Here is a 10,889-nt window from a genome sequence, read left to right on the forward strand (position 1 = left end):
ACAGAAATGTAAATTCCTCCATATTCTTCACAGACACCTTGGTAAAAGCACTTCAACCATAATCTAGAAGGGTGAGAGAGAGAGAGAGAGTTTAGACTCCATAGCCCTTTCAGTCCCTGGGCTCTCCGTTGACTGACAAGATTGCCAATTGCGGTGGTAAACTCTGTGTTGTGGACACCTGTCCACTGGGAATTTTACTGAGATCACCAGCTCATTTCACATAGGCCAGTGAAGAGCTGTTGAAAGGCAATGACTTTGCCTCACTACTAACCTGTATTAGAGTCAAATAGGCGACTTAGTGGTTGTAGGTATGAAAGGCCTCATGGAATGAAATATGCTATGAACTTTTGAACAAAAAATTATATTTGTATGTGTGGAGAATAGAAAAACCTGGCATAGTAGAAAAACTGAGAAATCCTCAAACAATTTCCTTTTACGTGTTGATATAAGTCCTGTACTCGACTGAGACTCAGAAGTCTTATTTGCATGTGTTTAATCTTGAGAGCACATATTAAACTGTGTGCGACTATAGATAGGAGTCAGTTTCATCAGTTCCTTAATTCTTGTAAATTACCTCACCAGAGACAATTTTGCTTGATCAGAGATTGCAAGATAAATTTTCATTTGTATTTTGTTGCAGCTACTAATAATCTTTATGACCAAAGGAACTGTATTTGTTTTATTCTCGGTGTATTTTGTATACACCTAGCTTGTGTTCTCATTTGATTTTTAAGATCATCTTAAATGATATTGAGAAGCACTATTGTCTGTGGTGAAGGAATAAACACTGCACAAAGCAGTTCAGAATAATCGATTGTCTTGATTTAAGATTACTTTTTGAGTGACAAACATAATATACTGGATGTGCCTACAGGCAAAGTCCCTGGGTCACAAATCCAAAAGTGGTTGTAAAAGTTACAAATCAGTCTTGAATAAATTATTAATAAATCAAAAGTATTAAATCAATTTAGTTTGTTCATTTTCTCCATAAAATAAACTGTCACCCCAAAGTATATATAGTAGTAATTAGGTGATCTTTCTCCTAAGTTTAAAGCCTCTATATCCCATTACCCAGTCTGTGGAGTTGCTCCTGATTGTGATTGTAATTTAATACAAATAAATTAATATCTAGAATTTTCTAGATTCAGGACGCAGGGAGCTCCATTGACTATCAGTTCAGTGGCTTAGCTCCCTGTCACAATTGGCTGGACACTGGATATGTCTGTCTTTGCAGAGTTTCTTTGGGAAGATGTTCTTGCTTTCTGAGAGCAGCTGCCCCTTTTATAATGACAATTCTCAGCCCAGGCGTGCCTGAAAGGAGGAGAGATGGACTGCAGTGCGTGGCTCTGGGCTGCATTCTTTCTCCGGCACACACACAACAGGGACTTGAGCTCAGAGCGGAAGCTCTCATTGAGCCAGCAGTAAATGAAGGGGTTGTAGCAGGTGCTGCTCATGGCGAACCAGTGGAAAGCAAAGTACAGAGCATTGTTGCTGTGGATGGCCTTGCTGGAGATAAGCAGCAAGTAGCAGTTCAGTGGGAACCAGCAGACAGCAAAAACCACCACCACCACCATCAACATCTTCAGTGTCATCTTCTTCTTCCGCTGATGGGCAAAGTATTGCTCCATGGTGACGTCTCCAATGGCATTCCTTAGCCAGAGCTTCTTGGCTACCATTGTATATGTGATGGAGATCACAAGCAAGGGCAGGACATACAAGAGTACAAAAGTAGTCAAGTCCAGGTACTTCCAGAAGAGATCAGCAGGAGGAGGGAAGCTGGGGAGACAGACCATTCGTATAGTTCGGTTCCTGGAGCACAAAAGGAGAAAACCCATCATTTCCACAATCATAAGCATGTAGTACAAAGGAGATAGGCCCCTTATAAAATACCTAGAGGATAGCTGGGCACATATGATAGATATGGGGTTCTCAAACTGGGGGTCGGGACCCCTCAGGGGTCACGAGGTTATTACATGGGGGGTCGCAAGCTGTCAGCCTCCACCCCAAACCCCGCTTTGCCTCCAGCATTTATAATGGTGTTAAATATATTAATAAGTGCTTTTAATTTATAGAGGGGAGTTGCACTCAGAGGCTTGCTATGTGAAAGGGGACACCAGTACAAAAGTTTGAGAACCACTGTGATAGATAGAGGAATTCATTCAGTTATGTGGATTAGTGCCTCTTTAAGTGAATAACTTCAACTCAAATTTGGCCCAAAATGTAGATTTTATTTACTTTTTTTTTTAAAAAAAAGAAAAACCCCAAACTTTTATTAAAGCTTCACAGAAATAAACAAAAACCCTATTCCAATTTACATCTGTCAATTCTAATGGAAATAGTTAAAATGATCCTCCCTCTGCAGTGTCTGCTGCACTGAGAAAATAAAGGTGGAACCTGACTAATAGAATCATAGAATATCAGGGTTGGAAGGGACCTCAGGAGGTCATCTAGTCCAACCCCCTGCTCAAAGCAGGACCGATCCCCAATTCAATCATCCCAGCCAGGGCTTTGTCAAGCCTGACCTTAAACACTTCTAAGGAAGGAGATTCCACCACCTCCCTAGGTAACGCATTCCAGTGTTTCACCACCCTCCTAGTGAAAAAGTTTTTCCTAATATCCAACCTAAATCTCCCCCACTGCAACTTGAGAAAATAAAGATAAAAGTGACTCCTTTGATTTTCATTGAACTTTGGAGAGAAACTCAAAGTAGAGGTATGCTGCTTGAACTAAAAGTTTTCCCGTTGTCAATTTTCAGCTAGTTTTTACTAACAGAAGAAAATAAATGTGTATGTTTATAATTTATGTCTGTTAAATTGAGGGAGTTCCTTAAAAAAACACCCTGTTTATACATCTTACCCAATATAAAATCTTGCTAGATTCTGGTAGATGGCATGGGGAAGGGAAAAGCAGCTGGCCATAACCCAGATTATAATGATGCAAATTCCTCCTTTAGCAATTGACATCCGGGGTTTCAAAGGGTGCATTATAACCTAAGGAGGACAAATAGTTCAGAGCATGTTAAATCTTCTCATAGCAGGCTTTAAAAAGACTCCATTTGAACCCTTCTGAACTGATAACAGGACTAGCTGTTCAAAAACATAGATTATTTCTGAAAACCAATGTACCGCATCAGCAACTGGACACTTCCCTCACACCTCTGTTGCTGAATTTAGAAGCAGCTAGCAAACATGTTCACCAAGACAACAGCACCAAGTCAGCACCAATTACTATGGGAACAGATCAGGCTTTAGTTGTAAGTGATGGTAATGTAACTTGGTCATGTAATAATGATGCCCACATTGGCATTCAGTTGATGTGAAAAAGATTTTTGCTGATTTGATGACTGTGGGGACCAATTTTAGTGTCTGGCCCATTGAAGCCTACTTCATTTACATCAGAGCTGTGTTTAGCCCCAGACTGTGTTGGCGATGGTGTGGCACAAATTAGTGATGTGTGTGTGTGTGTGTGTGTGAGAGAGGGGGTGGGGGAACAGCTGCTTTATTTTCCACCCTCCTGCTCATTGCTTTTGCTGCTGAAGGAAGCTCACAAGAATCATGGTCTAAATGTCACCCTGACTGCTATTCTTTCAAATGCTATTATAGCTTTGCATTGTGTAAAGACCTGGAAAGCAAAACTGATGCAAGCCTTCCACAGCTGAGGAGGCCTGATCTTGTGGACTGAGCGCAGGGTTGTAAATAATCCCAGCTCTGACATTGATTCCATCTGGGCTCTAGAGCAAGTCACTTCACTTCTCTGGGCCTCATTTTTCGCCATCTGTGAAGCAGGGATGATGATACCTGCTTCACAGGGCTTTGGAGAAAGATATTTAGGGTGTACAGTGCCTGGAAATATAAAGTTCTATATAAATACAAGTTACTAGAACAATAGCTTGCAACGCCGAGAAACACACACTCTGTGCTACCCACAAACACAGCTTCAGAGACCAGCAGTGATGACCTTTGATCAACACAATTCATAGATTATTATGTTGACCACCGACAATGAAAAACGCCTATTTAAATCATCCCAACCATCTCTTTGCTAATGAAGGTTTCTTCCCTCCACTATTTTCTTGAGTGCTTTTTCAATTATCAAAGTCTCAAGTGATAATAGAGCTCCTATCGCTTCTTTTGAGCATCTGCTCCACACTCTGATACATCCCAGGATTAGAAAATAAACTCATTTCAGTAAATAACTTTTCCTTGCTCAGTTGCATCCTTACTCCTAGATATATCCTACTGGACTATTGTTAAACAGTTTCACTCCTGAGCTACTTAAATCCTGCCAATATTAGAGGAAGTTATCATGTTCTCCCTTAGTTAAACTAATATGTATGAATTGCTAGCAAAGCTCGGCAGTCAGACTAAGGCTCTGGTTCTTATTTCCCCAACCATTTGCAATCTTTGATCATGCAATATGTAAAATATGGGATTTCAAAACCTTTTTCTTGTGAAATGCAAATCTTTGCTCTTAAGTGTTATAGTGCTGGAACTTCTGGTGACCTAAGGGGGAAATTTATTAAAAATTAGCAGTTTAAAAAAAACAAAACAATTTTCCAGAAATTGCTTTTCATTTTCTCACAGCAGCTGGCATACACGACTGACAATCTGAGCACTTAGCGGGGTCCGTCATTCTTTTGGAACTTCGTCTAACTGTAACATTTGTCAAGTGAATTTCCTTTTTCAGTTATAGCTGTTAATATTAATTCCAACTGTTCTAGAAACAATGGCAACCCACACCCGAGTGCACTCTTGTGCAATTTAATGTCCTAATGCACAATATTTAGGGTCAGAAACAATAGTCTGGATTCAGTCAAATGCTAAATTATATTATCATCCATGGAAAGGAGTAGGTTTGAACTGATGATGTCTGATGCAACAAAACTGTAGAGGTCTTTTTTCCTTTCAGTATTTGCAGGGAACAACTTTGTAAGGGAAAAAATGGGTCCAACTTCTGCTGAATGTACAGGAAAATGGTACAGTTCTGCATGTTGCCAACTCCACGCACCCAAAAATCATTAGTTGGGCAACAAAATGTCATGAGTGGCTTAAAGAGCATGCAAATTTTTTTAAAATTATTTTTTTAATTATTTTTATATTTTTATTTGCTTTCTGGGTTTTGATCCTTCAGGTCACCCTTGGGTCATGTTTTCAAGCCTTTCTCCACAACCTTAATGCCTAAACTTTTTTTTTTTTTTTAAATAAAAGATGTTCATGAAATCACAGGGTGCCAGGTGCTGGGCTTTAGAGAAAACAACCAGTATTTAACCTGTTAAGGTATCCTTACATTTGCTAGAGTTTAAATTTAGGTTATGTGATGCATACCTGGTGTCGATCCAGTGCAATGGCTGCCAGGGTAAGGGCAGAAACATGGACAGAACAGTACTGGACAAACCGGCTTATGTGACACATCAGCTTTCCGAAGACCCAGGTACTGCTTACAAATCGCACCTGAAGAACAAACAATATTTGAACACACAGGCCATGTCAAATGTAGATTAAAACAATAGGTATCATCAGTAAAATCAGATGGTGAATGCAAAATGAGGATAATAAAACTTGCCTTCCAGGGTTATTGTGAGAATTAAATAGTTAATATATTTATAAAGTTTTTGTTAATATACCATTCCCATTTTTGCAGAAGGGTAAACTGAGGCCACAAGGGGATCAGAAGGAGCGTGTAGCAATAGCAAACAAACAAATCTGTCACAGCCCTGCGTGAGCGGGAGCCATGCTGTTGATACATGTGTGAAGTCACCGGAGTTATACTATTGTAATCAAGAGGAGAACTGGGCCCTCTCAGCTGAGAAAGCAGATAACACTATAACACTAATTACTTTCCTCACTGATTTTAACATTGCATTTCTTATTGTGGATTATTTTATGGAGCATGTGGATGCTATGGCTAATCACATTGACATCAGTGGAATGTAGATATTTTGAAAATGGTCTCATGGCGTCATAAACTGTCATGAAAAGTAGTGCATGAAGCCTCCCATTATTCCCAATGAGGTTTTGTTTGTCGGGGTATGTCTATACTATCCACCGGATCAGCGGGCAGTGATCGATTCAGCGGGGGTTGATTTATCACGTCTAGTCTAGATGTGATAAATCGACCCCCGAAAGCTCTCCTGTCGACTCCTGTTCTCCACCACCGTGAGAGGCGCAGGCAGAGTCGACAGTGCAGCGGCAGCAGTTGACTCACCGTAGTGAAGACACTGCGGTGAGTAGGTCTAAGTACGTTGACTTCAGCTACGTTATTCACGTAGCTGAAGTTGCGTAATTTAGATCGATTCCGCCCCCTCCCCCCCAGTGTAGACCAGGCCTTGGTGTTTGAGCAACAACTTGTGCCAGTCACACTATAACAATCCTATGCTGCTTCAAGCCGGGTGCAAAGTCAATGTAAGGATTTTTTTTGTGGGGGAGGGTAATTATAATTATTACTTGTTTCCAGCAATGTCCCAAATGTGCTAGGTGCTGTACAAACATGAAAAAGGCACCATTGTTCCCCTACAGAGTTTACACTTTAAAAAAACGTAGGACAACTAGGATGAAAGTAAGAAAAGGTAAATTCAGACTGAACATTGGGGAAGTTTTTTTGATAGTGAGATTACTAGACTGTGAAAGTCTCTCAGGGGAAATGGGGGAAGCTTTATTATGTGGAAAGAAATGGAGTACTAGTGGCACCTTAGAGACTAACCAATTTATTTGAGCATAAGCTTTCATGAGCTACAGCTCACTTCATGCATTGAGCTGTAGCTCACGAAAGCTCATGCTCAAATAAATTGGTTAGTCTCTAAGGTGCCACTAGTACTCCATTTCTTTTTGCGAATACACAGACTAGCACCGCTGCTACTCTGAAACCTTTTATTATGTGGGATATTTAAAGAAGCCTAGACAAAGCCTTCCAGAATATATAGAAGGGAAAATTATGCATTAGCATGCAGTGGACTAGGTGGGACTTTAACCCTTCCCTCTCCTTCTATTCTTTTCTTTCCACATCTCATTATGAAAACAAATCTAATCTAATCCCAGAACTAATAAATGTAACCACACCAAACCCAGGAGTTCAGGGGTCATATTCCCCACAGCATGGGAAGCCTATACAGTCTGTGTGAAGTGGCCCTGATTCAGCACAAACCCACCCGTTCCCTCTGAAATCAACCTGTTTCTTAGGGACCTTAACAAGGACAGACGCTGCTTATTCAGTTTCCACAGGAAACTGAGTGTACTTCCCCGTGCAAAGCCTTCCCCTCTTCTTCATCCCTAGATGAATAATAGGAGTAAGACACCTCTGTCTCCCCCTGAATCCTGCAAGAAAGTCGGGCTCACGCTCCACAGCCTTATGCACTCCTCTTGGGATGCAGCGACTGCCAAGCCCGGCTCGCTCCAGCAGGAGAGAGAGGGGGGAGACTGTGAGGCAGGACGAGGTGGACAGATTCCTGTGAGGCACAGGGAGAGGGACGAGGTGGAGGAGCTAAGCCTGGTCCCTACTTGAGCAGGCAAAGCAGGGATACTTGTTTTATGTCCTTTACAATACAGAAGGGGAGGGAGAGCCGAAAGAAAAAGAAGCACGCTCTGTTCAGGCATTGATTGCATACCCGCTCCTGCCCCCCCCCATCACAAACACAATTCACACACCCCTCCCAGAGCCCTGACACACAATCTCTCTCTCTCACACACACACACGGGCATTTTGCAAACCTAACAGTAACGGATATGGGGCAGGACTAGGACTCGCTTTCCACGTTAAGTCTCCGAAGTTACCTTCCGACCACCTCGCTATAAACCTCTCTGTGGCTCTCTCCCGTGGCAGCGCTGGAGCGGGCAGCGTGTTCCCACCGCGAGAGGGGGAAGGGGCCGGCGGGGCGGCAGGGGGCAGCGGCCAAGGCAGAGTGGCTCCCCCAGGCAGTGAGCCCCGGGGAGCTGGGGCGGGTGCCGCGCTGCTTACCAGCGTGAACGGCGTGTTCAGGAGAGTGATCATGATGTCCGCGATGGCCAGGTTGACAATGAAGAGGCTAGTGGCCGAATGCATCCTCCTGTTCTTGATCACCACGTGGCAGACCAGGATATTGCCGAAGAGCGAGATGCCGATGATCACCGAATAGGCCGCGATGAGCAGCGCCTTGACCGTCCGGCTCTGGGACTCCCCTTCGTACCGGGTGCCCCTGTCGAAGTCCCCCATGTCGTCCAGGTCCAAGTCGCCGTGGAAGAAGGAGGATCGGTTGGGGAAGCCGTAGAGGGCGGAGAAGAAGTCGGAGCCATTGCGGTCCTGTGCCCGGCGGTAGGGTTTGGAGATGTACTGCAAGGGGAACCACACGTGGCTGCTCATGGCTTCGAAGCAGCGGCGAAGTTCCCGTGGAGCGGAGCGATTCCCCTCCGGCCCCCTCCTCTGCTAGGCAGGGCAGCCCGGAGATGGGAGCCGGGGCGAGAACCCCGGGGCTTGTTTAACCGCGGCAAGCAAGGCCAAGTCTCGGTCACTTCGTCTCCGGGCTTAGGAGCTCCGGGTTTCTACCTCCAGCTGGGCTGCTTCGCTCCTTTGGGGGCTTTTCTGCTTCTTTCCCACAAACTGCCCCCGCAATTTGCTCCCTTGCTTTTTCACATACTCCATTAGTCGGTCACATTTCAGTCTCCCACACTGCTTCTTGGATGCAATGTCTGCCCTGGAGAAGCCCCCCGATCCCAGGGGCCAGTGCAGCCCTTCCCGCTTCTATCAGTCCTTGCAAGCATCCCTCCGCTCCGCACTGGAAGCGGCGGGCATTGACTGGGGCTGAGTGGTCCCCGCTTTCCCGGTTATATGCAGCAGGCTGGATGACTCGCTGCACATGCGATAGCCAATGGGGGTCGCCCTCTCCCTGGCGACTTGCCACTGAGGTGGATTTTACAGCCCCACAGACGGCCGGGGTGGGGGGAACGCGACAACTGCAGAGTTGCAGACTGGCTGGAGCGGGTGTTTGCAATGCCCTGCCTCCCTCTCTCCCACCGCCCCGCGCTACGCACCGCCAAGCCCCGTCCTTTCGCGGACCCAAAGCGCTCTGCCTCTCGGGGCTCCCCCGGTGGCTGCCGAGCACGGAGTAAGAACCTGAACGGGGCCAACCGAAGACAGGGCTCAGTGAGGAAAACTGATTTGTTTTTATTCTCTCCCGGGAAAGAAGCAAAACCGACTCACACACACACACACCCGCCCCATCCCGATCCTGGGCAGAGGGTGCCCTTAGCCCAAACCGGCCCAATGCTTGGGGGAAGTGCACATGTCAAGACGACCCTAGCCAGAGAGACTATTCTGGCTATGGAGTCGGTCATGTAGACGTGCCAGTTCAGGTTTGTAACCTTCTAATTCCTCCTCTTCTTTTCCCCTGCTTCCCCCGCCCCAAGCACACAGGTTAGGCAGGCAGGTGCAGTTTCACTTTCCCAGGGATTAACTCTGTGCTGCTGTCTGTCTGTGGATGCTGCTTCTCAAAAGCCCCCTGCCCCAAATGGCAAGGGGGGTTATAGTTGTAGTTGTTATTATATTATCGTTGATATGGTAGAGCCCCGGCCAAGGGTCAAGCCCCTCTGTGCTAGAGACCCTGCACACAGTAATTAAGGAAAAAAGCCATCACCCCCAAAGAGTTTACAGTCCAGGCCTATGATGAGAGACTCAGCAAACAAGCAGGGGAAAGGACAAGGTAGCAGTAAATCTGCCATGTTGAGTAAAACAGGCAGTAGTCACAGCATGCCCACTGCTAGCTGTCCTGGAGTGCTTTGTGGACATCCCAGCAAAGCGGAGTTTTTAGAAGGGATCTGAAGGAGGGTCAGGGACAGATTTCATGAGATGCTCCTGCGAAGCGTTAAGAGCAGCATGAAAGTGTTTGTGAGAAAAAAGGACTAATAGGTGATGAAGGCTGGCTGGCATAGTTGGCAGAGCAGAGGAGGAAGATGACACATATTAGAGTTTATAAGTAAGATGAAACTGAAGTGTGAAGATTATTAAAGTAGCTTGTTTCTAATGTGGTGGAGAAAGGGATCCAAGGTGAGGCATGCAAAGGTGTGGTGGGTGCTGTAGTCAGAGTGATGAACAAAGATGACCTTAACAGCAACATTTTAAATGGACTGGAGGTGGACAAGCTTGTATTTGTTACGGCCAGAAGAGATGGCAGTTATTGAAACACAAGGTGGTTTTAGTTTTAGCTGTGTGGACTGAGAGCCAAGACAGAATATTAGAGAGGTTGTGTAGGAAGAAGTGGCAAGATTAAGACATGGTCTGGATGTTTAGGTCTAGAGAGAGTGCCAGCTCAAAGATAACACTTAGATTATGGACAGAATAACCAGGAAAATGGTGATGTTGGCCGCAAAGACTGAGCAAGGTGGGATTGATCTGAGAGGAAAGATTAGGAGTTCACTGTTGGCCATGAAAACCTTCAGGTGACAGCAGGACATTCATGAGGAGATGTTCAAAAGGCAGGCCAAGATTTTAGTTTGGACAGACGGAAAGAGGTCTGGAGGAGAGAGGCAGATCTGGGAGCATAAAGATGATAGTCAAAGGGGTGTTTTTGAATAAACTCCCCAATGATAGACTGTAAAGGGGAGAATGAGCCAGGCCACGGATGAATGCTTGTGGGCCCCCTTAGGAAGGCTGGAGAGGGGATGAGGAGGACCCATCAAATGAAACACCAAAAGAGCAATTAGAGAGGCAGGAGGAGAATCTGGAAAGACAGAGTTACAAACACCAAGAGGACCGTATTTCAGGAAGAGGTTTTCATTGGTGGTGAAGGAGAAGAGGTGGTGTAACATGGGGAATTCAGCAAGAAGGAGGGAGAAAGCAGGTTCAGGAAGGGGAGGGGAGGGCAAGGTAGAACTTTATCTGTACAAAGTTCTGAATTGCACAGCCCCCTACCTTGCTATCAGAGA

The 10,889-nt window shown here is 45.2% G+C and overlaps 1 protein-coding gene across 1 annotated transcript; it reads right to left on the reverse strand.

Annotated features, from left to right (window-relative positions):
* Positions 1-904: 904 nt before the first annotated feature.
* LOC140916949 (G-protein coupled receptor 83-like) lies at positions 905-8,375 on the reverse strand. The gene is made up of 4 exons (XM_073358844.1): positions 7,951-8,375; positions 5,325-5,450; positions 2,857-2,990; positions 905-1,809 (listed from the first exon to the last, which is right to left on the reverse strand). Exons 1-4 carry the CDS (start codon positions 8,329-8,331, stop codon positions 1,185-1,187), a joined length of 1,266 nt encoding a protein of 421 aa, XP_073214945.1. The 5' UTR covers positions 8,332-8,375; the 3' UTR covers positions 905-1,184.
* Between the last annotated feature and the right edge of the window lie 2,514 nt (positions 8,376-10,889).

The sequence above is a fragment of the Lepidochelys kempii genome, chromosome 9 (genome assembly GCF_965140265.1).
Source record: "Lepidochelys kempii isolate rLepKem1 chromosome 9, rLepKem1.hap2, whole genome shotgun sequence".
Lineage (NCBI taxonomy): Eukaryota > Metazoa > Chordata > Testudines > Cheloniidae > Lepidochelys > Lepidochelys kempii.

Coding starts and splice junctions, on each gene's coding strand:
- LOC140916949 (XM_073358844.1), bottom strand. CDS start 8,331: ATGAGCAGCCACGTGTGGTTCCCCTTGCAGTACATCTCCAAACCCTAC. Junction 2,991..5,324: donor TTGCACTGGATCGACACCAG/GTATGCATCACA, acceptor TGTCCTCCTTAG/GTTATAATGCACCCTTTGAA. Junction 1,810..2,856: donor CTAGCAAGATTTTATATTGG/GTAAGATGTATA, acceptor TTTGTGCTCCAG/GAACCGAACTATACGAATGG.